The 25,765-nt window shown below is 59.2% G+C and overlaps 2 protein-coding genes across 2 annotated transcripts; both read right to left on the reverse strand.

The window, feature by feature from the left end:
- Positions 1-11,166: 11,166 nt before the first annotated feature.
- On the reverse strand, positions 11,167-17,425 carry LOC137672320 (BPI fold-containing family B member 4-like). Its single transcript, XM_068416468.1, has 16 exons — positions 17,320-17,425; positions 16,989-17,007; positions 16,464-16,679; positions 15,747-15,851; positions 15,467-15,610; positions 15,201-15,261; positions 14,611-14,671; positions 14,046-14,137; positions 13,509-13,703; positions 13,236-13,289; positions 12,762-12,932; positions 12,562-12,629; positions 12,384-12,426; positions 11,676-11,739; positions 11,300-11,376; positions 11,167-11,190 (listed from the first exon to the last, which is right to left on the reverse strand). Exons 1-16 carry the CDS (start codon positions 17,423-17,425, stop codon positions 11,167-11,169), a joined length of 1,500 nt encoding a protein of 499 aa, XP_068272569.1.
- Positions 17,426-18,366: 941 nt separating this feature from the next.
- Positions 18,367-25,765, reverse strand: LOC137672321 (BPI fold-containing family B member 3-like). Its single transcript, XM_068416469.1, has 15 exons — positions 25,669-25,765; positions 24,853-25,354; positions 24,478-24,582; positions 24,247-24,369; positions 23,803-23,866; positions 23,586-23,646; positions 23,109-23,227; positions 22,388-22,567; positions 22,185-22,238; positions 21,922-22,092; positions 21,480-21,547; positions 21,084-21,126; positions 20,582-20,645; positions 20,389-20,465; positions 18,367-18,405 (listed from the first exon to the last, which is right to left on the reverse strand). The coding sequence occupies exons 1-15, from the start codon at positions 25,763-25,765 to the stop codon at positions 18,367-18,369; spliced, it is 1,767 nt and encodes a 588-aa protein (XP_068272570.1).

The raw sequence follows: 25,765 nt of genomic DNA on the forward strand, positions 1-25,765 counted from the left end.
AGCTCACCCCTGAAGGTGGAGCGCAGGTGGAGCCTCCCCCCGTCCCCCCAGGCCAGCCCCGCGCTGCCCTGCAGCCCCCCAGCACCCACCGGGGTCCGTGTTTCCATCTGGCTCCAGCCCCTGCCCAGAGCAATCGCCGTCCCTCGGTGCCGCTGGGCTCTGAACTCAATGTCAAGGGCAGTGACGCTGATGGTGAACGGCAGCTCTGATTTTTTTCAGGGTTTTGTGAATTCAGCGGGTATCTCATCAATCTGTGCCAGTAGCTGCTGTTCTCTGGGGCTTGGGAGTCCTGCGGCTTCTCCTCCTCCCTTGTGGGCAATTTATTTCCTTTACTGACAGCTAACTATTGACTTCTCGTCCTCCTGAAGATGAGATGTTCTGTCTCATCGGGTTTAAATTAGTTTTATCTTTAGACTTTCCTATTAATAAGCTCTCATCGTGGTGTCATTACTTGGTATCTATTTTCTGATGGGTTTCATTAACGGCTCTGTATCTTCCAGATATTTTGTCAAGTATTTTTTTCCCCTCTGCTGGCTGAGTTATTGAATAGGCACAGATCAGGGATGTGAAGATGGTCAGACACTGGTCAGAGGCACGCGTGGAGCGGCCGAGCGTGCCGGGCAGGGCGATGGGGCTGCGGTGGGCTGGCGGGGACGGCCCTTGGGCTGTTGCTGGAGGTTCCTGCCGGGCTGGAGCCCCGTTCCCCAGCAGCGGGGCTGGCAGGAGCTGCTGCTGCCGGGAGCACGGGGACAGGGAGGGCTGCCAGCCCGGAGCCAGGGCCTTGGCCCGCGGGGGTTTTCTCATGGCATCGTCAGCGGTGTGGAAGGCAGAGCCCGGTGGTGTTGGAAACACCCAAATCTCCTCATTCTCCTCACGACCAGGCAAATGCATTCCCTGGGCTTCATTCCTGGGAGTCACTCACACGGGGCAAGGCTGGGCAGGGCTGGGAGGGGGCCGGGTCGGTGGGGAGAGGATTAATGTGAGAATGACCCTCGTTTCCCTGCGTGCACTTCTCACATTAACGAGGAGGAGGAAGGAAACCCTGGTGTGACACCAGCCTGATGCACAGCGGCTATTGGGGCGCTTTGGGGACGCTCCTGTGCAGGCAGGGCTGCTGCCGGCAAGGTCAGGGCCAGAGGAGAAGGGGCTGCCCAGCCCTGCTGCTGCCTCGCACGCAGAAAGCACACGGCAAGCTGCTCCGACCGTGGCAGGCTGAGCTGCAGCAGCGCTGGCTTGGGGCTGATTAATATTCAATGCACTGCTGCGAGGATGAAAAGCCAGACAGAATCGTCCTCCTCCCCTCTCTGTGCCCGGGAAGGTGCCAGGGGTGATGGCTGAGGCACAGAAACAAAAACAGGAGTCACTTTTGGTCAAGCTCATACAGGGTTTTGAGCCTGAACAAGATGCTCGTTCCCTTTGGGTTATTTAACCTCATCTTTTAACCTGTTTCTTCTCTTTTTTTTTGTTTAATGTCATCCTTCTGTTATTTAATTACAGGAAGTTTAAAAAAGAATAGCGGGAGGTTTTCTTTGAAGCTGTCAGAACCACACGGTGAGCAGTTTCTCTTTTAAAAATGACATTTTTAAAAAAAAAAAAAAGCTTCTTCCCATGTTTTCTTGATCATTTTGAAAACCCTTTTACTGTTGGTGGGAAAACTCCCCCATCCCATGCTCAGTAGAGGGCACAGCCTGGGCCACACGTCCCAGCCGCCGTGGTGGGGACCCGTGGGGTGAGAGGGGCCTCCGGGTGCCCCCAACCCCTCCGTGATGCCTCTGGGCCCCGGCTGGGGAAATCCTGCACAGAACCACGCTGGTGCCCTGGCAGAGGGGGCTCGCAGGGCTCTGAGCTGCCCCGGAGCCACCCATCCTCACACGCCAGGGCCAGGCAGTGCCAGCAGTGGGGACGTCCCCGTGGCACCATTTTACACCAGTTTTGGTGTGTAAATCACGGTGCCCAGTGGCCGCCTACCCTGGCTCTGCAGGAGCAGGGCTGGGAGCCCCCCCGATGGCATTGTGCCACCCGGGAGGGTTTGCTCTTTGGCATTTGGGTTCTGGCGTCACCGAGGGAACCGGCAGGGTCGGGGGTGGCCTCCTGCCCCCACTGAGGTCGGGCTGCTTGGGGCATCGCTGCCACGGCCAGGTAAAGGGAGAGGGGAGCAGCAGGAGGGGCTGGGCTGGGGTCCCTGGGCATCGGCGGCAGTGTCCCAGCCCCAGCCCCGGGGGCTGCCCCGGCGAGGCGCCAGGGACGTGTTTGTCCGTGTCAAACAGCTCCCAGCTCTCTGGCAACAAGCGCGGAGCAGGAACAGAGAATAAAAGAACCAGCAGCTCAGGGACAAGGGCAGAATAAATCTGCATAAATACAAACGAGGGGAATATTTATCTCTCACAGTGGCCACATTTCTGTAGCTGCTTTAACCTGTGAGAGGCACGGGGCTGGCAGGGCTCACACTCGACGCTGGGGCCGCAGCTCGTCCTAGTTCCCCCCCTTTCCAGCAGACTCACCTACTAATTATTCTTTGCGTGTAAGTCACTCCTGTAGCTGATGAGAGGAGAGAGGAATAACAAACCCCCTGCAAATGCAAAAATCCTTCTGCGGTTTGGAAAGAAACCAAATCACGTGCCGAATGCAGATGAAGAGAAATCCTTTTTATTGTAAAGGGTAACAGAGGGGATGTGACTCTGCCTCACCCACCGTGCCATACACCCAAATCTGGGAGGTTACAGGACAGGGCAGCGTTTGCTCTGACCAGTCCAAAACGTAACTGGGAACAAACCAGCCCAGGACGCATTTGGGTTGGACTGTAGGGCTTCTTTTTCCTTCTTAGCAGTATGAAATCACTGGAAATGGCAAAATTTCCTTCTGAAAAGGCCAACAGATCAGCAGAAGGGGAGAAAAGACAAAGTGTTTACATTTCGTCAGCTTTTGTCCCTTTTCTTTCTTCCCTTCACGGGAATTTGGTGCGGTTGGTGCCAACTCACGGCATCCCCGTGGGGCGGCTGCACGGGGAACAAATCGCATGGCTGACTGCTGGCACAGCTGACCCTGGCACAGTTGATCCCGGGCTGGGCAGAGACACCAGAGTCTGGTAGGACTGAAATGTAGCACAGAAGTCAGGTATTTTCTTGGTTGGGTTTCTCCATTTTTGACGTTTGTTCATCTTCCTCCCTTCCCTCCTCCTCCTCCTCAGGGCGGAGTGGTGGGTATCGCCCTCGGGGCACCTGGGGGGGACGCTGGAGCTGAGGTTTTGGGCAGCGCGGGTGCTCGGAGCAGCAGCTCTGTGCTGCCCGTCACCTCCTGCTGCCAGGCATCGGGGTCAGCCCCGATGGGCTCGTCTTGCCCAGCCCGGGCACTGGCACCGGCACTGGCACGGCCAGCGGCAGAGCTCTGCCAGCGAATCGTCCTTACCCCACGGCGCTGCCGGCCCCGCGGCTACTGGATGATCCTGGGGTCGATGCCTGTGGCTGGGGGAGAGGGAACACCCGGTCAGTGTGCCCCAGCCCCCCCGAGCCCTGGCAGCCCCCACCGCGGGGCCAGGTTCGCAGTGCCCCATGTGCCAGCGACTGGGAGCCCCGGCTTTATGGGCAGAGATGATTTAGTGCCCTGAGGATTGCGCCTCTGGGGAAGCTGGGACGGCGTCCAACTCTTCCTCCCTCCGCTATATATTAACCTTGCATATGGAGCTGAACGCTCTTCCAATCACCTCTGCAAATATTAATTAAACCTCACAGCATCCCGAGGACCATTTTTCACTCCTAGTAAGTAAATATTATTAAATCCGTTTATGAGAGGTGAAGTGACTTCTCCAGGGCTGCGCAGGGCGTGAGTAGGAGCGCACGGACTTTGTCTGCCCGGAGCTGCCGAGCGCAGAGAAGCAGCCGCTGCTCAGGGGTAAAAACCTGCCCATGCCGGAGCCGGGGGATGGCTCTGGGGACCAGGGACCCCGACCACCCTACAGCGTGGGGTGGAAGCGCTTTGTGGGACCCCCCCGAGATGCATCAGCACCCCATGGCTGCGGCTGCACCCCACGGCCATGGGGACCCGCTCCTGGCCCCTGCCCCGAGCCAGGGCTGTGTGCCCCCCCTGCAGCCCCGCTGCTGCCCCTTCCTGGCTCAGGAGCACCCGTGGGGAGCCCCATCGCGGCAGCGGGGCAGGACTTACCCTGGAGGAGCCAGTCGATGAAGGCGCTTGGGAACGGGGAGTTCTGCAAGGAGCAAGGAGGTGTCAGAGCGCGTGGCTGCGGGGGGTGGGAGGGCAGCGCCGGGGGGGCCGGGGACGGGACCCGGCCGTACCTGCAAATCCAGCTCCACGAACTGCCCGGTCGTCACCGGCAAGTTGGAGAGGGCAGAGTGGATTTTCCCCAGGAGCCCAAAGGAGACGACGCCTGGGGAGAGGGAGAGGCCGTCAGGGCTGGCAGAGCCGGTGCCTTGGCAGCAGCTCAGGTCTGGTCCCAGTTAGAAAACCAGCGGTGGGACCAGCAGGACTGTCTGGCAGCGGGGAGGTGAGCCGGGACGGTGCTGCCCACGGCAGCTTCGCTCCTGCCCCGCGCAGAGCAGCTCCCCAGGACACCCGCTGCCCGTGTGGACACACAAAACTCAATGGTCACTGTCCAAATTAGTGTAGAAAAGAAAAGTGAACAACTTACGGTTGAGGAATTGTAGCTTAATATTGATGATGCTGACCCAAATGTTCACTAACGGGCAGAGCTGCAAGGGTAACAAGCGGCACAGCTTGGTGAGAACATCGTGGGCGTAGCGACACCTTTCCCTAACGCCGCTTGAGTTGCACAGACTAAATCAAGGTGGAACAATCAGCTCCTAGAGCGAAGTTTCCTCCATAGAAAAAGAGCACCACGAATTGCTCAGCCCTCCTCAGAACGGCACTGATTCTGTTTAACAGGATAAAAGATTTTCTAACGAGCACCTTTTTGCCAAGTGAGGCTGTTGCTCCTGCTCACTGCCCTGGCTGAAAGCGATTGCTCACAAATTATCCTGTAACATCGTGATGGGATTGGAATTGCTGCTGACAGTTAAATCCTGGCTGTGAGGAGGAGCGAGCAAGTTTGCAGAACTCACTTGTGGGACGTGAGTGTCTGCCTGTGCACGCACACATACCTACGTGTAAATCTGCCACACAATTATGGCAAGAGCACTAATTTCTGTTCAAGTGCAGCTTCTTACAGCGAGGGACTTTCAGGCACTCACCAGCGCGGGTACGAAGGACTGCAGCGAGGAGTTCAGCAGCCCGCTCACCAGGTTGGTGAGGAAGCTGGAAAGGAAAAAAAAGATAGAAAAAAAAATTACCAGGGAAGTTGTCAAATCCCCTCAAGGCAGAGCTGGACACTGCCGGGCTGTGAGTGCCGGAGAGGAGCACGCGTGGTCTGCTCTCATCGCTGCTGCGAGCCCACGGCTGCTCCGGGCTGTCGCTGGAGTTACACGTGCTCAGGGCTTTGTCACCTGCTTCTCAACATCTGATTGTTAACGTGTAAATCCGTGCCCGGATTTGAGACTGGTTTTGCTCCGCTGCAGACTGGCACAGAGCAGACCCGCAGCCCCTCCTGCCCGGTATTTTAAAATATTCCAGGTCTGGAAATGGGGGGGGCTCAGGGGGCTGCACCCCGAGGGGCTCGGGAGGGGGGAACCTGCCAAGCCCCGGGTCAGTGCAGGGGGTCAGGTTCAGCTCCTGCACGCGACCCTGCCGGGGTTCCCGAGGGGCTGCCCGGGCGGTGGGAGCTCCCATGCTCACCCGGTCCGCAGGTTGACGCTGAAGCCGCCCAGCAGGTTGCTGCAATCCTTAATGACGAACTTGAGGTCGCCGGGGGTGTCCTGGGTCAGCGCCACGTGTGACGTGATGTTCGTTTCTACCGAGGAGCCGCTCAGAAAGTGAAAAATCCTGAAAAATAAGGAGGTGGCTCCTGTGGCTTGGAGGGTTACGGAGGAGACTAAAGCAGAGCGGTGGCTGTGGCTGAGCTGCAAGCTGGGGCTCAGCTGGGGCAATGTTTCAGTCTCGGGACATCCATCGGGCTCCTGGTCCTGTCAGCAGCTCATCACTGAAGTCCCAGTGTGCAAACAGGCACCGAGGGGTTCCCAGAGCAGTTCTGACTTCGGGGGGAGGAAGGACAAGTCAACGTGAAGGAGCACGGAGCCTTCTTGGCACTTTGCTTCCAACACCTTGTCCACAGGAGAATCACTGCAACCAACCACCACAGACTGGGGTCATGCCTTGGAGTGAGGACAGCTGGAATTGTCCCCAGGGAGAGGCAGCAGCACGGCGCAGAGCTTTCCTCACCAGCCCCTTGCTCAGCGTTTGGGGACAGTCCTCCAGCACCCAGGAACCTCCTGTCCTCCCCAGCACCCTCAGCCCCCATGGCCTCGCTCCACTGTCTCGCCCACCAGCCCTGCTCACCCTGGCAAGTGCAGCACCAGCTTCGAGTACAGGTTCAGCACGAGCTCGCCCCCGCGAAGGACCTTCCACGACACTCGGACGTTCTCAAGGTTCAGCGCCTTCAACCTGGGGGTTGATACCGAAGCAAACCCACCTTGAGATGGCAGGATCATCTACAGTCCCATCTCCTCCTGTTCATCGTTTGACCTGTTACCTATGTGGATATTCTCAGTTAAAAGTGAAGGTGGGGAAGGGCCAACCCCTGCTTCAAGAAGACTCAGCTTCAAAGCAGGGTCAGGTTGCTCAGAGCTGTGTCCCACTAAGTCTTGACCATCGCTAAGGGTGGAGCTTCCCCCACCTCTCGAGGTGCCCATTGCAGTGTCACATCACTCCCATGGGGAAGACTTTTCCCATCTCTGGTTGGAATTTGCCCCGTTGCAGCTGCTCACATGAGCTGCAAGCCCAGGACCAATGGTTTGTATAAGAGGAAGGATCTGGTCCCCTGGAGCACCCCCTTTAGGGGAACCCTTCCTCTGGGCGTTATTTGTTACCCTGCAGCAAGCACCACTGTGCTTCTGCTCTGACTTACCAGGCAAAGCGTTTGGACTTCTGAGGGGCTACTTCACCCAGCAGTCCTTCACCCAGCAGTCCTCCTTCACCCAGAAGACCATCGAGACCAAGTAGACTTCCATTGCCTAGGAGACCTCCTTTTCCAAGCAGCCCTGTGCCAAGCAGACCTTTCTCTCCAAGAAGACTTCCCTCGCCTAGGAGACCTTCTTTTCCGAGCAACCCCGTGCCAAGCAGACCTTTCTCTCCAAGAGGACTTCCATTGCCTAGGAGACCTTCTTTTCCGAGCAACCCCGTGCCAAGCAGACCTTTCTCTCCAAGAGGACTTCCATTGCCTAGGAGACCTTCTTTTCCAAGCAGCCCTGTGCCAAGCAGACCTTTCTCTCCAAGAAGACTTTTATTGCCAAGGAGGCCGTTGCCGAGGAGGCCATTGCTGAGGAGACCATTGCCAAGGCCTTCCCCACCAATGATGCCTGTGCCAAGCAGACCACTGCTGCCAGGTTGTCCTCCTGCAAGTCAGACCTCCGTTACTGTTCTGTTTTTCATTGCCAAGAAATCCCCCTCTCCCAAGCACACCCATACCAAGTAGACCTTCCTCACCTAGGAGGCCTGTACCAAGGACCCCAGATCTACTGGATTCATTTCCTGCATGAAGGGGACCTCCACTTTCCTCTCCACTCGGACTTCCTCTGCCAAGGAGGCCAGTACCAAGTAGCCCACCTTCACCAAGAAGGCCTGTGCCAAGAAGTCCACCTTTTCTGCTGATGAGACCTTCACTGCCGAGAGGAGCAATACCAAGCAGACCTGCACCAAGGAAGTCCCAGTTACTAATCAATCAGACTTCCACTGTTGCAAAGAGTTCATTGCCAAGAGAGGCTGGTTCAGCTATCTGAGGTTGACCTGCTCATGAGGTCTTGCAGGGACCCCTGAGCATCTTTGTGCAGAGTTGGGTTCCCCATGGAGCTGAGCCTGCCAGGAAGCAGGTCCCTGATGAGCAGAGGGACACTCCATGAGCCCAACATGACACAGGACACACTGGGACCAAGGTGGGCGCACGGCTGCCTGTGCCACAACACTCTCCTGGGAAACAAGGAAAACCTCTGAGCTCACCATCTTTGGGTTGCGCTGGGCTCAGCCCAAGGACACTGCCCAGGTTGAGGAGGCCCTGAGAGCGGGGCAGGAGTCCCCCAAGGAGGACGAGACACCAGAAAGGCAGCATGTCTGGTCCCAGCACCTGCAGAGAGATTGACATCAGTCCAAGCACCATCCCCACCATGAGGGGATCGGCAGCCTGGGCACCGCTCTGGCTCTCCATCCTTCATGTGCGGCGCCCCAGTGTGGTGGGGCAGGTCCCCCCTGGACGTGCAGCCCCCAGGCACTGTCCCCCAGCCCCAAGGGACCAGCCCAGACCCACAGCACCCTTTTCCCACTCAGAAAGATCAAACTGCTTCTAATTATCGGAGCAACTGGAGCACGGTGATGTGCTCCTCCAGAGTCGCTGATGTCTCCAAGCCTGGCTGGGCCACCCCGCTGCAGTGCTGGGTGCCTGACATCGCAGGGAAACTTGGGGGGGGACAAAATGCCATTTTAAAGAGAGCAAGAGGGATGGAGATGAGACAGGAGGATCTTGTACCGACCGAGATGGATGGCTTCCAACCGCTCCAAAATGGCCCTGAAAGAAGAACACTCGAAGAGGCACAGCCGGGGTGTGTCAAAGTTGTGTCCTTCTCCCCATTGTGAGGAACACCTTGCGTTATTGGAGCTCAAAGCGCAGCCAAAACCAGGCTCACTTCTCATGGGTGGGTTGTTTGTTTTTCTCATCTTGCTCCAGCCAGGCTGTGGAAAGAGCCCGTTCCCCCCGTATTTGATCTGCCTCTGGTCAAAAGGACGCGCCCGCAAGGACTTCGTGTTTCCGCATGAGCTGGACTTCTTGGGCTTGCCACCAGCGCTGTGGAGTGTTTGTTTATGCACAGAAAGGTGTTTGCAAAGGAATGAAAAAGACACCCACTGAAGCCCTGCTGTAGGTCCTGGTTTAGGGGAGCACCCGCCTGCACAGCCCACGGCCCGGCTCGGCTCTTCTGAGAAAAACAACGTACGGGCTCAGCACTGAGAAATAACATTATGTAGGTCAGGCTGAACAACTGCCTTATCTGTTCCAGATACTTAAATTAAAAAAAAAATAATCCCTCTATGACAGTTCTTGGCACAATTAAATTAGACTTTAATTCACTAGACTGTCTTTTCCCTTTTCCCTTTGATCAGCACATAATGATGCACAGCTCCTGTGGCTGTGGTTATTGAACAGGAGAGAAAGGCAGAGGCTCGAGCAGCTTCCAGTGGAAATTGTGTCAAATAAAATCAGTGGGATTTGTTGGAGGGGCTCTGCCAGACGTGCGCAGCATTGTAAAGGGATGCCAAAACGCTCCTCGGGTCTTTCAGAAGCTCTTAGAGAGAATACGTGACCAAGCCGACAGCTCTGTCTGCGGTTATTAACGCTGTCTGGGGTGGCACCTCCTTGGTCACACGCGTTCCAGGCAGCTGAACACCTCGTACATGCAAACGGCGTGTACGGCTCTGCAGATAAACGCTTGGCTTATCCCAGCTGAGGTGAGATCTGATAAGCTGAAAATATTCTGAATTCTGGTCAGCGAGGTCATGAAAAACCTCCCAGACATTTCTGCGGGCTTAGTCACATAATAAACTTAACAACAACAAAAATAGACGTGGAATCTGACAAGCGAGAGCTCTGCTAGCTTTAAAAATTAATTTTCATAAATGATTAAATGCTGCTACAGAAATCAAAGGGAAAATATCATTAAAATTCTCACTTTTAAAGCCCAGTTACACTTTGCTGCAGGTCGTCTAACGGGAGCAGGAGCTCCGTGGCCACGGTACCGTAACGCCGCTTACCTGGAGCCCCGTGACGCTGCGGCGCAGCTGCCCCGGCCTCTCGGCGGCACCTGCCAGGGCAGCTCTTATATACCCCAACTGCGGGAGCAGGGGAAGTCCGGGGGAGGATGGAGCAGGAAAAGTTCCTCTTCGCTGGCTGTGAAGTGTGAACCGCGCCAGGCTGGCCCCGAACGCCCACGGAGCGGTGTTGGGCCATGGCCAGCAGCCCCCACCGCGGTGGGCTCGGGCTCACCCCCGTCCCTCGGGCTCTCCTGCCTGGCCAGGGCACGCTGTCACCCCGTGCTGGGGGCTCGTCCCCTCCTGCCCCCTCTGACTCACAAGACAGCGCACTCGGAGGGTCCAGCAAGGCAGCCCCCCGCAGCCCCCGGTGCCGGGCAGGGGATGCTCTGGATCAGGCCCCCACGCAGCTCCTGGCACATGGCCCGGCGTGGCTGGCCGTGGCCGTGGCAGGGACACAGGCCGTGGCACAGGTGGCTGTTGCTGCTCACAGCTACGCAGCATCTCTCGCTTTGCTCTCCCGAAGTGGCCCAGAGCGGAGCAGGAGGGTGCTGGCTCCTGACAGCCCCTGGCTGCAAATCCCGGCCCCACTGAAAGCCCCAGACCCCACCACGAGGGCAGTCACCAGAGCCGTGGGTGCCGCGGGTGCCCGGCGTGGCCATGGCTGCAGCCAGATGGTGAATGAGCTCGCCAGGCTCCCCAAGCCTCCCGGGACAAAGCCTCGGTAAAGCTCAGGGCAGGTGATGGCGTGAGGGGTCCGGATATAACCAAGAGACCCCACAGCTTTGGGTCCAGGCCCTGAGAAGATGCTGACACACCTGGGACTAACGCAGTGTTTGCCAGCAGACAGCTCCCTGCCCACCCTGGGCTGGGTGTTGGGTGGGCACAGCTGGGGCTGGACAATGGGGCAGGGGGCTGCAGCCCTCCCACCCACCGCGGCCGGGATGCCCAGCACAGTGGGGTCTGGCCTGAGCCCCCGGGGTTCACTGGAGCTGGCCACCCCCGCAGGCTCGAGCACCTGCTGGACTTTACTAAACCCAAGCACAAGAATGCAAAATCCACCCCCGTCCTGCCAGGCACCCAGAAAAGAGTCCAAAACACGATGTTTGGAGGCAAAAAACACCCGTGTTCCTTCTGCTCCAAGCAGTGTAGGTGGGATGCAACGTTTGCAAGGAAAAGACCAAGCTGCTGGTGTGCTGCGTTGGGTACAAAGGGAACTGCGGTGGCGCGTCCTCCGGGCAGGCTGAGCTCCCGTGCCTGCGGGGTGGACGGGGAGAACCGGGGCTGCCGTCCCAGCTCGGAGTCCCGGGCTCACGCCGAGAGCACGAGGAGATCCTGGGGAGGCAAAGGGGTCACTGTCCCTCTCTGGGCACCCTCCGCACGAGTGGCAGAGCGGAGCTGGGGGGCTGTGGGGGGACCCTCAGGGCACAGCCTGGGCACTCACCTCGATGACATCGATGTCCGCGTCGGTGAAGTCAATGTTGAGCAGCCTGGGGAGGGGAACCCCCCGTCCCAGCACACCTGCGGGTCACAAGCCAGCCCAGCTCAGTGCCACGGGAGGGGGGTCACTGCTGAGCTCCTGCCTGGGCCTTGGTCCCCAGCTCCATCCTCCCTGGGTGCAGCCCCCTCCCTCCATGGGTGCAGGGCTCTCCAGGAAGCCTTTGTGTCGTGGGACTGAGCGCTTGGGCAGAACGTGCTGTCATCTGGTCCTGCCCATGGGAGCAGCCCTGCGGGGGGCTGCGGGGCCCCCGGGCTGGGCTGTGTGGGTTCACCCCCCACCAAAACCCTGCCGACCCCCGTCCCTGCAGGAACTCCCTTACTGTTCATCGCGGGCAGGAAGGCAGCGTCGAAAACCCGGCCAACGAGCCCCTCCAGGAGCGAGACCTGCAACAGGGAGAGGGGCCGCTTGGTGCCACCGCTGGTCCCGTGGTCCTCGCCCTGCCCTCGGGCACACAATGATGCTCCGCTCACACCAGCTAAACCCAGCCTGAACCCCGCGTGCTCCAGCTCCACACCCACCTAATGCAAGCTCCCAGTTTCACAGGAATTGCACTTTAAGCATCCCGTGGTCAATTTTTAGTCCCCAAATAATGCCCTTCCACGGGCCCCTTCCCGCTGGCATTAAAGCTGCCAGCAGTAACCACCTCTGGAAACCAAACGTGCTCTGCCTGCAGGTACCCTGAACAGGAGAGCCCAGGGTCCCTCCCGACCTTTGCCATCATCCCCTGTGAGGCACGGGGATGAGCAGGTCCCTGAGGGGACACCGTGGGCAGGTATGGGGTGTCCTGCAGTTCACCAGGAGCCCCAAACCTCTCCCTCGCAGTGAGGATTTTTTCTGAAAATTGCTCATGGATCATCCGTGGAAAAAAATCCACCTCCAGAGGTGCAGGAAAGGTGCTATCACATATATGACACGACCGTGACGCTGGAATTGGCCCTGATTTCTCCTGAGCCAACATCTATCAGCACTTTGCTTTCTGCAAGGGGTTTTGCATGTTGCTGAGCCTGCAAAAAGTCTGAGTCCTTACATCAAACCCGCCGATGGACGAAGACACCAAGGAGAGCTCAGCCCTGCGGGAGGAAGCGGAGGTGAGTGGAATCCAAGCAGCTCCTCTGATGACCCAGCCCTGTCGATGCCCTCATCGCCACACCACCCAGGAGACCCCACGTCCATGGCCACCCCCTGCATGAAGACCAGTGTCCTACTTCTCCAGGGTGACGCTGATCTTCAGCTTGTTGTCCTCGACTGAAAACTGGGCCACCAAAGAGGCATCCTGCGGTCAAACAGAGAGGTCAGGGCAGGGGTGGCTCCTCCAGCCCTCGCCCAGCCAGGTCACGTTGGGTGCCATGTGGGGAGGGGGGAACTGCGGGAGGGATTCCTGGTTGGGTTGTCCCTTCATACGTACGATATTCAGAAGGCAGAGAGACTCCTGGACATCATGGGGGTGGATCGCCACCAGCTCTGCTGTAGCTGTGAGCTGGATCACACCTTTGTTTTTCTTTAAGGTCACCACCGGCGCCTCGGGGACCGCAATCTTCAGCAGCAATTCACGTGGCTCCGGGTATGCCTTGAAAACCTGTCAATGGCCAAAAATGGGAAGTTTCTGCTGGCAGGAGCACGAGTGGAGCCATAGGCAGGACCTGCCGAGCAGGCAGCCCCGCGTCCAGGCACACGGGGCAGCTGCCAGGCTCCTCTGTCACCCAGGAGAGCTGCGGGGGGCGGGGTGACAAAGTTTTGGACCTAAGTCAGAGCTTGTTCACCTCCATGGGACATGTGGGATGGTGCATCCAAGGAGGAAGGGACGGGGAGACCTCCCCCACCTTGGGGTGCTGCTTCTCTTACGGGGTTGTTTGCAGTGGAAGGGGGAGGCAGGACTCACCGCGGGAACCAGGGCTCCGAGGGTCGACGTCGTCAGCGGTGGGAGCTCGGGAAACTGCGACAGAGAGGAGAGAAACGCTGCACGTGTGGTGGCGGCGGCTCCCAGCAGAACCGACTCGCACCAGCAACGGGGCTTTCACCACACGGTCCCTCACTTGTGCTTTTCACCCAAGACAGCAGAGACCCTGATAAACGATGGCACTAAAGCGTCGCACGGTGGGACCAGCCTGCGGCCGCCCGCCCAAGCCCTCCCAACCCCGAGCCCCCTGCTCACCATGCCGGTGGAGATGTCCAGGTCCAGGGCCCCCTCCCGCTGCAGGATGGACAGCACCGAGCTCAGGAAGCTCACGGAGAGGCCCAGCTGGGAGGAGCTGGCGTCTGCCATCGGTGGCAGGGGTGGCATGGGGACAGTTTCTGGCTGTCCCAGGGGATAGTCCACCAGGCCTCCTGCCACTCGCCCGACGACGGTCTGGAGTTACAGGGGAAGGAGGCACAGCCAAAATGTTTGCAATATTTGCCTTCACGGTTAACTTCACGTTCCTCCGGTGTGAAATCGCTGCACGCACGACCACGCCGCGCCAGGCCCCGTGACACTTCCTCCTCCAGAAGCTCTCGAATGCCAACCCCGCTGCTCTCTCCCATGACGGCACCAGCAGCAAGAGCCGGGCACCGAGCCGGGACCTCCCCGGGCTTCCCACAGCGACCCCAGAGGCCCCTGCTCGGGTGTTCGTGGCCCAGCAAGACCTTCCCAAACCTGAGTGAAACATCCCAACCCTTGTGCATGGATGGAAGGAGAAGCCGCAGGACTTACGTTCAGGTCCACCTCAAGGAAGTGGCCAGTTACCAGGGGAAGGCTGGACACGGTGTACTGGACACTGCCCAGCAAACCCAGCGGCACCAGTGCTGGGGGGGAGAGGAAGGGGGTCAGCGATTCCCTGCTGGGCTCAGGTGCAAACACCCCCACCCCTGCCCCGCAGCTCCTTCTCTTCCAGAAGAGCCCTGGCTTGCAGGGGGGCTTGGGGCAACTGCTCGGCCCCAGAGCCAGAGGGGACAGCTCACAGCCCCCGCTGATGCCACCTCCATGCACCCAGGGGCCCTTCTGTCCGTGGTTAGAGGCAGGGGAAGGGGCGGCGTGGGGAGGGGAGTGCATCCCGCAGTGTGCCAGGCACTGCTCCCTGACTGCTGCCCGGGGGTGACGGGGTCTGGGCAGGGGGGTGACGGGGTCTCTGCTCCCAGCATGGGGTGGACCTGGGGTCCGTGGGGTGAAGCGGGGGGTTTGCTCTCTCCACCTGGGGTGCAGCAGCGGGGGGGGAAGGTGTCACAGCCCTCCCGCAGCCAGAGGGGCAAGGCAGGGCAAGGACCCACCAAGTACTCACAGTTCACAAGACCCAGTTGGTCGTTGACGAGTCCCAGGGCGACGTCGACCACAGGGCAGAGCTGCAGGATTGGGGAGGGTCGGTGAGTGACCGTGGCCAGAGCCGGACAAGGACACACGGCCCCGCTCGGCTCTGCCTGGCTCTCCCTGGGGACGGGAGCACCGGGCGCTGGTGACTCCACGGTGCTGCTGAGGCTGCACCAGCTCTGGGGATGGCCCTGGGCATCTTGCCCTTTGTTGGAGACACGGGGTGAGGGGTGGGTCCCGGGAGCCCATGTGGGACAGCTGGAAAGACCCTGGGGCTTCCAGGAGGGAGGAGAGATTCAATTAGCCCACAGCACGGTCCAGGGCATTGTTAGAAACTTCCAGGCACAGGGGCAGACCCACGCCAGGCTCCCTGACCTTGTGTTTGGGAGGAGGGAGCAGCTTCTCCAAGCAGATGGAGACATGGCACGTGTCCCCCACTAACCCCAAAGCACTGGGTGGGCGGGTGGACATCCCGCTCCGGGACAGGAGCGATGCCGCGGGGAGCTGCGCTGCAGCTTGTCAGGCTCGCTGCTTCTTCCCAGGGTGGAGGTTTTTCCGACTTACCAGATTAGGAAGAAGTCTGTTCAGGACACCAGCCAACAGATTATCCACAACTGGGAGCAGGCTGTGGGAAAACAAAGGAACATCATGAAAAAAACCTGCTGCAAAGTCAGTGGGTCTGGGTAAACAATTCCCTGTGAGCAGCACAGGGTGCAGCCCCTTGGTCAGCCCCATGACATGGTCAGGGAGTGACTGTCACCTGAAGGGATGGTGGCACAGCCACCCGCGGGACTGGGACACACGATGGGGAGATGCCCTCCGCCACTCACCCCCTCAGGAGCCTGACTTTAATGCCACCGAGGAGGGTATCGCAGCTTTCCGTCACCAGCCTGGGGTAGCCCATGCCATCCATGGTCAGCCTGACCTTTGCCGTGACGTTCACCTCCACCGCGATGTCCAGCAGACCCAGGAGGCTGCGCCAGGGGAGGGGAGCGACCTTCAGAGCCTCTTCCCAGCGAACGGGAGCAGTGTCCCCCCAGAGACACCCCCCGTGGCAGTGCTTCCACGGGGCCCGGGGGCACGGCTGGCACTGCCACCAGCCCGCCCTACCTCTTGCCATTGAGGGCCACCCGCGTGTAGAGGTTGAGGTGGACGCCGACGCCAGGCAGGAGCCGCAGGGACACCCTGGGCAGCGTCAGCTCCACGATCCTCAGCCTGCGGGGACAGTGAGGGGACACCACGAGCGATGGCTCTGAGCCGAGCAACCCACCACCGGGCTCTGCCACCCACACAACGCCACTGCTCGAGGGGTGGGCGAGCCAGAGGCCGGTCAGGCAGGCAAGACACGGCAAAAGACACCAAGTTCTCTCAGTTATTCTCCTGTTTTATCAGCAGCTTTGTTCTGGGTGCCTCGTTATTGCTTGTGCTTCTGCTTGGTGCTGGGCTTCAAACAAGGGTTAAAATGGGATGGTGGCAAACAAGGGGCACTGCCGTGGCACGGGCAGCCCGACACGCAGCTCCGTGCACCCTCTACGGGCAAGCACCTTTCCACTGCTGTTCCTCAAGAGGCTCTTTTGCAGCCAGCGATGCAAACCTGGGGGGACTTCCAGGCAGCCTTCATAGAATCATAGAATCATGGAAGGGTTTGGGTTGGAAGGGACCTTAAAGATCATCTAGTTCCAACCCCCTGCCACAGGCAGGGACACCTTTCCTCTAGACACCAGCTCCAAACCAGATCTGAGCCTCTGCTGAAGCATCACCGCTGCTCCCCCCCAACCAGCACCGAGGTTGCCCCCCCTGTAGGAGCCCGTCCGGTGCTGTCCTTACCCGGTGAGCCCCTGGACGGTGCTGAGCAAGCCGCCTTCCCCGAGGACGCCGAGCAGGCCGCTGCCTCCCAGCAGCCCTCCGTTGCCAAGAAGCCCTCCTCTGCCAAGAAGGCCACCGGGGCCACCGAGGATCCCTGCCGTGCCGAGGAGACCTCCATCACCGAGCAGACCTCCTTGTCCCAGCGTTCCTCCAGCATCCCCCGCGGGGATGCCATCCCTGGGGACATTGCCACCAGCTGCCGGCCAGCCTCTGGGAGGGTTTCTTGGTCCCCCTCTGTAAGCACCTTCACCACCTCCTCCACCCAGCAAGTCACCGCCGGCATCACCCCCTCCACGGAGCAGACCACCAGTCAGCCCCCCCAGCAGCCCTCTGCCACCGCCGCCCAGCAAACCACCAGTGATACCACCAAGGAGACCACCACTGCCACCAAGGAGATCACCCAACAGGTCTCTACTTCCATCTGTGCTGGGACGTCCGCTCCCGAGTGGCACCTCCCCAAGGGCTCCTTGGAGGACGTGGCCTTGCCTGAGCGAGCCTGCAAGAGCTGGAAACATCACCCACCATCAGCCTGCGAGGCCGAGCCGCCTCCCCGGCCACCGCAGTCCCCCACACGGGCAATGTCCTTCTCTGTTTGGGACCCTGGGCAGGTAAAATTTTAACTACATAAAAAAACGACTCTGGGCTCAGTTTGGAGGGGGAGGTTTTCACGCAAGCCTCATGCTCTTCCCCTTCTATGTGCAATTCCCCTCCCTTCCCCGGCCGGTCGGGCTGTGCTGGTACCCCGGTGCCAGCCCCCAGGGACCACCACTGGCTCCTGGGTCCCGGGGTCCCACTCCGAGGGGGCAAAGCAACTCACCATCACTCAGAACACCTTTGCTGAGCCTGAGGACGGCGTCTCTGGGCTGGCTCAGCGCCGGGGCCAGCAGGGCGCACAGGAGGGCCATGCCCAGGGCTGGGGGCATGGTGGCTTCTGCTCGGCGGGGAGCGGCTGTGGGTGCTGGCAGGACCTGGGGAAAGACAACGGGGAAAGAGTGGGAATGGGCTGGGCGACCCCCTGGAGACAGGGCAGGTGGGTATTTTGGGCTGGGTGGAAATTTTTCAGTGAATAGAAGATGTGAGCTTTAGGAAGAGCAAAACTGTCCAGGAGTCAGAGCCACGGTTGGCAAATAGATCTGGACACGCACCAAGGGGTGGAGGGGGGTGTCCACACACATCTGCGGGGACGGCTCCACGCCAGCACAGCCCCAGCACCTGTGTGCTCGCTCCTGTTCACGGGCGCCCCGGGCAAGGTGCTCCTTCCCAGCCCTGGTCACCGTGACACGACTTCAGACTTACAGGATGAACTCGTTACTCACAACCTACAGCCTACACTGAGCTCCCCTCGCTAATAACCACCCTGGAAGTGGGTATGCAAATTAGTGCTGCAATTATACAAGCAATTCACCTTTGGGATAAAGCCTTTCTTTTTAAAACGGCGTGTTTTCACCTCGTAACAATAAAAATAATAATAACAACCTTAAGGGGATATTGCAACACAAAAAGTCCCTAACTAACTTTTACATCAAATGAATGGTTTTTTTCTTCAGAGAATGGTTTTAATTTTACTCTGGCAACCTTTGATTTTTTCAGGCTGGTCACTACATACAAACTAGAATTACCCACTTGCATCTCCACCATTACTGGTATTTTCCCCGGGTGTTTTTCTTGCTCACCAGAGTATTGCAGATGACGTGGTGGCTCTGTCCTCCCTGGCTGACAGCCCCCCACACCACTGCTGTGGCTGTATTTACCTGGTCTGATCCCCAGTGTCGAAGCCTGGCTGTGGTCCTCGGGGCTCAGCTCGTGGCCAAGGGTGACAGCTGTCCACAGGCACCTCTGCTTTGTGTGCGGGACCGGCGGGTCCTTATATAGCCACGCTGATGCGGAAGAAGTGGGAAGATGCCTGAATCGTAAAAGCTGGGGAGTGGGTTGAGCGTCTAAAGCAGCATTTGTGGGGTTAGTGTATTCCAAGATAAATAAAGATTTGGAAAACGGGGAAGAGCATTGAGCAACAGGTTACTGGATGCCCAGTTATCGGGCAGCGCTGTTACCCAAGAGCCCAGAGCTGAAGCAAAGGAGAAGGAGCCCAAGACCCTGCGGGCTGCAGGTGTGAGGCTGCCACCGACCCCAAAAGAGCTGTGCTGGAAAAGCAGCTTTTTTCCAGACAAACCCCTGCTGACACTCGCACTCAGCCTGTCACATGCAAACTACCTTAGTGGGGTAATTTTTCAAGTTTCCAGTGAGCACATGGGGCTGCTCCAGAAAAGTGCTGGGAGATTTTTATCTCAGAATCAATCAATCAGGTTGGAAGAGACCTCTGGGATCATCGAGTCCAACCATTCTCGACCCGAGAAGCAGTTCCTGAGGATCATCCCACCTGTCCCCACAGCTGCTTCCCGGCAGACGGTATTTCCACAGCCCTAGAAAAGCCCCTGTGTGGTGGGACACGCTGGTGGGACACGCTGGTGGGACATGCTGCTCCACGCCAGCTCCAGAGCACAAGGGCGCTTTTGTCCTGGTGCCCTCAACACTTAATACCTCTGTGAGATAAAGGTGTTGCTAACAGCCTGGTGCACCTTACGCAAGGGGATAACGTGCTCCCAAACAGAGAGGTGTGAGCTCAGTTTACCCGTGCCTGGCTCCGTGCAGAGCCTTGCACAACACGCACCCTTGGGCTCCGTGTGGGACATGCTGCCAACAAGCCCTGGCCAGGAGCTGCTCCCCTGCAGCAGCCAAGGGGTCCTGAGAAGTGGGGAACGTCACGAGCCCTTCGGTGGGTCTGCACCAGCGCTGCATTGCCAGCACCTCCTCTGCCCCCATCTCTCCGGCACGAGCGGCAGCAGCCGGGCAGGGGGTGGGCTGCGGCAGGGCACCCACGTGCCCCGAACCCCAGCACTGATTCACACCTCGTGCCACAGGCTGAGCTTCAAAAGCGCTTTCGGCGCGGTACTGACTGGCTCGCTACAGGCACAGTGTCCTCCTGGGGCTGCGCTGCCATGGGCACGTGGCACAGCGGCGCGGTGCAGACAGATGGGTGCTGGCAGCCAGAAACCCACATCAAATAGAATCACAGAATCACAGACTGGTTTGGGTTGGAAGGGGACCCTAAAGCCCATCCAGTTCCAACCCCCTGCCATGGGCAGGGACACCTTCCACCAGACCAGGTTGCTCCCAGCCCCATCCAACCTGGCCTTGAACACTGCCAGGGAGGGGGCAGCCACAGCTGCTCTGGGCAACCTGGGCCAGGGTCTCACCACCCTCACAGCAAAGAATTTCAGATGTTCAGAGAGAGAAATGCTGAGGCAGGGCAAGATTTTATTGAAAGAGCAATACGAGAGCAACCTTTATGGCCAAGAGTGAGCTCTGCTTCCTGACTACAGGTGTTAAAAGTGGCCACAGAAACCCCCCCACTGACATCCACCAGCCCAGCGGCTCTCCCTACCCCGATGCCAGGCTACACCGGAGGTGGCTGCCGGGCCACAGCGACAACCCAGGGCAGTGCTCAAGGGAAAAACGAAGACAGAGAGAGCAGAGCAGAGCAGGGCTGGGGGGCTGGCGGCGGGGGCCTGCCTCAGACTGTGAGCAGGGCCGGGGGTGCCCCTGGGCAGGACCTTTGCAGGTCGGTCTGGTCAGGAGAGTCGTCTGCCTGGAGGAAGCAGCACAAAAACCATTCTGTTTGCTCAGTCGGACTCTCACCAGCTTGTCCCTAGATCCCAGGCGAGGTTTTTGTGTGGGCCCACTCAGGCAGAGGGACCCCCTGGGAACCCGGAGCAGCCCATGGGCAATGGGGCTGGCCAGGGCAGCGCGGGGCTTTGGGTCCCTGCCCCGGGGTGGGCGCATCCCCTGCTCCCCAGGAAGGCAGCGCCGGGGGAAATGGGGTCCTTACATCAGTGATGTCAACCTTGACGCTCCTCAGGTTGGTGTTGAGGATGGTGGGCAGAGGAACCGACACGGCCGAGGCATCTGCAAAAGCAAGTGAAAGCATCTTGTCACGGGGGGAATGCAGGCAGCGAGGGAAGGGGGAGAGCCCCAAATCCAGCTGAGTTTGAGAGAAGAGGGGACCCAGAGCCCGGCCGTACCGTTAATGGCAGGTACGTGTGCGGCCATAAGGACCTGCTTGAGCCATCCTTCAAGCTGGGAGACCTGCGGGGGAAGAAGATGTGTGTCAGTGCCTGAAGAAGAGAGCAGCCGTTATTGGGATGAAGACAGCGATGTCAGGCTGATCAGGTAAGGTCTGTCACTGCGGGATGCTCAGAGCTATGACAGGAACCGCTGGGAATCTTCTGTCAGTGGGACTCTCCCAGGACTGAGGGTGGGGGATGCACAGGGACATGCTTTGCGGGTAATTTCTTCTCCATTTTTCCTCCCCCCTTCCCAGTAACCCCCGTGCGCTGCCAACAAGTGAACGTGTACATCCGAGTGTCACTGCTGTGGGGCACCGGGGTTCGATTGGCCTCTGCCAAGAGGAGAAGACACGTGAAGACTGAAGAAGAACTGGCATTTTGGTTCCCCCTCCCTCCCCAGCATCCCCGGCCATCCCACCGCGCGCTGCTCCCTCGATCCCCAGCAGCGGGCACTTACACTGCGAGGGTCGAGCCCCGGCGGTGCCCGTGTCAGGTCGACGCTACAAAAGACAAAACCAAGGCAGAGGTGGGGTGCGTCGGGCACAGCCCTCCTCCAGCTCCCCAAATGCTGCCCAGACCCTTTCTTGGTCCGGAATTTGTCTCACCCACATAAAGACACAAAGATTTTGAACACAGGGCAACTTTTTTACAACTCTCTCATCCCTTCAGACACGCGCTCGGGCTGAGGTTGGGGCTGGGAGGAGGCAGCAAAGCTCCAGCAGCCCTCTCCATCTCACCACGTCCCCACTGCACTCCCCGCTCGCTGCCCTCGGCCCCACCGCGCCGGGCTCCCGGGAGCGTCCCCAGGCAGAGCCCCCTCCCCGCCCGCAGCCACCGCAGAGCTTGGCTCTACCTGTCGAGAGCCAGGGACAGTCGCAGTCTGCCGTCGGAGACTGAGGGGATGGCGTTCAGAACCACGTCCTGAAATCGGAACAACGGAAGAAATGAGGTTATTTCCCTGTGTAGCTGCCAAGGCTCAAAAGAAACCCCAGCGTGTTTGTCAATAACCCGTTCTGAGAAAAAAAAACTCTCTCTGTGCCTAGAGATGGCATTTTTGTGACGATGGCATCACGTATCTCTCTCCCCAGGGCTCACCCTTCCTCTCTTTATTTTGCACTATTCCTTAAACACCCACCTGCGCTTGGATATGAGCGTTATTAAAGGGCTGGGCCCCCCCGTTCTGATGTAGTGAATTCAAAAGGACAAGGGCAGGACAAGCCGAGGGGATGCCAGAGACCAGCCACACTCACCCCTCGCCCTGCTTGGGAGGTCTCATCCCCCCGGACCGCACTCACCGTGTCGAGGGAGAAGAGGGGCCTCTGGGAGGACTGCAGGGCAGGGCTGAGGACGGCGACGGAGGCTTTGAGGGTGGCGGTGGCTCTTCTGCCCGTCACGGCCACCACCGGCTCGTCAGCCACCCGCACGTGCAGCTCCAGCGGCAGAGAGCCGGGGAGGACCCTGGCGAGCTGCGCGGGGCAGAGGGAGGTCAGGGCAAGGGGGCCTCAGCGCAGGCGAGGGGGTTGGGTGGAGATGGGTGCACACGAAGGGGGTGGCTGACCTGGGGGATGAGCGGGAGGAGGGCGGACGTGGACAGCAAGAGGCTATCGGGCACCTGCGGGAGCAGCACAGCGGCGTCGGTGGCCGGGAGGGTTTGGGTGAAGCCCACGCTGGGCTCGGCTGGACCCCACACGCGGCGGCGACCACCCCTGGGTCACCTGAGAGCCACCAGGACCCCGACCCAGCCCCAGAGTGGCGACCCACCATGGCGCTGGTGATGTTGAGGTCGAAGGCTCCCCCCCGGACCGGCTCCAGCAGGACGCCGAGGGCGCGCGGGGAGAGGCTGAGCCGCGGCGGGTGGCCGGGGGCCAGCAGCAGGGTGGCGGGGAGCGACGGTCCCTGCGCGGGGGCCACCGCGCCGCCCTCCGCGTCCCCGGCGTTGAGCTGCGGGGGGACAGAGCGGGGACGTTGGGAGGGCTGTGGTGGCATTAGGTGCCCTGCCCACCCGCGGAGCTCGAGGAGAGGCTCACGTGGGGTTAATCGAAGCTTTAATAAACCTTCAGGCTGTTCTAGCACAGGTGACGGCTGCGTCCGCTGCAGCTTTTGCTCTAAAACAGCCACGTCTCCCCCTCGGAAAGACGGGCTGTCAATATTTTTGGCCTGATTATGGTCTCTATGGATTATACACCGAACTTGTACTTGACAGGGACCATAAATGGAACCGGCTTGCGAACGGCGACCACCACTCCTGGGTGAAATCAAGATTTTCTGAGTAACAACTGTGCGAGTCCTATAATTATGCTTAATTAAGCAGTGTCAAGCCAATCTGGCTCATGCTACCCTCAAGGATTAGCAAGTAAAACGATAAGGCAGAGCCCCAGGGGTGGCATTAGCCCACTCCTCAGTGCCTCCAGCCCACGCGTCCCTGCAGACAGCGGGACAAGAGGAGCCCACACCAGACACCCGCCACGCTCGGCTGCGGTACCCCCAGCGGGGTCTGGGCCGGGGGCAGGGGGGCACTCACGTGTAGGTGCAGCTGGATGGCATCGCCGCCCAGGATGGAGAAGGGGGGCAGGTCTCCCAGGGCGCCGAGCGGGAGCGCGGCTGCGGGACACAGGGAGGAAGGTTTGGAGCTGCAACGGGAGGGGGATGCACCCAATTCCCGGGGTCCCAAGAGATGTCGGAACCACCGGCAGGCTCGCAGCGTTCCCAGCTGTAGAAAGCACTATTCTGCAGCAAAAAATGTTGTTTCTAAAAGCAACAGCTCCTGCAGTGGCTTTCTGCAGGGAAAACTGCCTGCTGCTGCTCCGGGCAAGGGAAATTGAGTGTTGTGCTTCAGCTGAGTTGTGTTGTTAGGACGTTGTTAAAATATTTGTATTTACCCAACCTAAAAAAAACCTAACCAACCCCAAGGGCAGTGGGTGGCCCAGGAGCAGAGGGCAAGGAGGGGGCCAGCACTTACGGGTCCTGGAGCCGAGCAGGGTGCTCACCGCGTCGAGCCTGGTGTTGACGATGTCGCAGCCCTGCGGGGCAGAGGGAAGGCAGAGCCCTGGCACCCGCAGCACCGGGGATGCCCACGGCTGCCCACGCTGCCTGCCCTGCCCGCACTGCCTGCCCACGCTGCCTGCCCGCCCAGCACCGTGCCAACGGCTCGCACGAAGATCGTTTTGCAGACTTACCACCCCACGCAGGGCATCCTTCAGGGAGTGTTTTAAAGGCTCATCCACAAGTGGCACGTTGGGTCTGGGTAACAGGAAAACAGGGAATAAGAAGTGACGTAGATTAGTAGCTGGAGAATAAAAAGTACTTTGCACAAGAGCAAAAACCTCGTTTGCACTGTCCAGGGGTGTACTTCAGTGCCAGATTATTACCAAAACCAAGCCCTCTGGCTCCAGCCCTGTGCTGGATTCCCACAAATATTCTTTCTTGAGCCCAGACTTTAAAAGAAAGCCCAGCAGTTCCCCTCTGAACCTGACAGCCAGGTAGCTCAGCCTCCAAGGCATCAGGCACAAAAGCGCTGCCTTCGATGGCCACCAGCACCAAGGTTCCCCACGTGCCGGCCACAAGCACCCCACTCACACGGGTGCTATCTCACGGGGATGCCACCTCACAGGGACACTTACCTCAGATGGACGTTTATCTCAAAAGTCTTGCAGTCCTCGCTGCTCTGGGGAGCTGCCCACTTGTGCTGGACCAGCATGTCCGCATCTGCCTCCACCTGCACGCAGGGCGCCTCGCCCGGCTCGCTGCAGGGGGCAAACGCAGCACGTGGCTCAGGAAACCCACCAGCCACCTCCATCCCAAAGAGCCGGTGTCCCCCCGCCCCGAGCCGTGCCCCCATGGACACGCCGTACCTGGTGGTCTCTACCAGCAGCCAGGTGTTGAAGCCCACGTGGTGCCCAAAGCCTGGCAGGGAGCGCAGAGTTATCTTGGGGAGGGTGTTGTTCACGATTTTCGGCCTGGATGGTTGGAAGGAGGAAAAGGCCATAAGTAGGACATTTGTACCCTGTCCCCCACCAGCCAGGAGCAGCCTGCGGCACACTCAAGGCACCCTGGCACGTATACAAGCTCCCAACAGCTGAACCCATGTTTATGAACCTGGCCCAGGAGGGGAAAGAAGGGGCCCCATGTGCTCAGTCAGCAGGCTCCAGACCAGAGCCTCCTTTCCCCAGCGTGGCACAGGCACACCGAGGGCTGCTCAGGGACACCCATCTCCCACTCTCACTTACCCTGTGAGATCTCCACCATTTCCACCAAGAAGATTGCCAATGAGACCATTTTTGCCAAGGAGGAGATCAAGGACAGCATCAAGGAGACTATCAACAAGACCATCTCTGCCAAGGAGACCATCAAGGACACCATCTCTGCCAAGGAGACCACCAAGGACACCATCTCCGTCAAGGAGACCACCAAGGACACCATCTCCGTCAAGGAGACCACCAAGGACACCATCTCCGTCAAGGAGACCACCAAGGACACCATCTCCGTCAAGAAGACCACCAAGGACACCATCTCCTCCGCCAAGAAGACCGCCGACAGCACCATCTCCTCCGCCAAGGAGACCACCAAGGACACCATCTCCTCCGCCAAGGAGACCACCAAGGACACCACGTCTGCCAAGGACTCTGCCACGAGGACCACCTTTTTCAGGGAGGCCATTGGGCAGATTGCCACCAAGGAAACCAACTGGAAGCTTCTGGAGGTCATTTTTGGGTAGTGAGTCTGTAATATCTGAAAAAAAAAGGATGAGAGGTCACTGTGAGCTACGTGGACTCAGCACACAAGCAAGCTGTGTCAGCCTGGCTGTCCCTTCCCCTCCGCTGTCCCTCTATTTCCCTCTTTATACGAGAGGGGTGGTAGCACCAGCCACTGTGAAGTATCTCAAATGCCACCTCCGAAGTGCCTTATAAATGCAAATTATCAGCACTGCCACTACTGCTGAACAGATCTGGAACAACTTCTGATCTTCTGAGCATGGTCAAGAGACAGAAAGAGCAGAACTGGTCTCAAAAAAAGGATAAATCCTGTCTCTTCCATCCACTTACCATCTACATCCGCTTTGGGAAGTGAGGACATGATTCCACGTCCTTGTGAAGGGGTCAGCAGGCTGCAGAGGAGGAAGACAGCCCAGAACACAGACAT

The sequence above is a fragment of the Nyctibius grandis genome, chromosome 19 (genome assembly GCF_013368605.1).
Source record: "Nyctibius grandis isolate bNycGra1 chromosome 19, bNycGra1.pri, whole genome shotgun sequence".
In the NCBI taxonomy this organism is placed as follows: domain Eukaryota; kingdom Metazoa; phylum Chordata; class Aves; order Nyctibiiformes; family Nyctibiidae; genus Nyctibius; species Nyctibius grandis.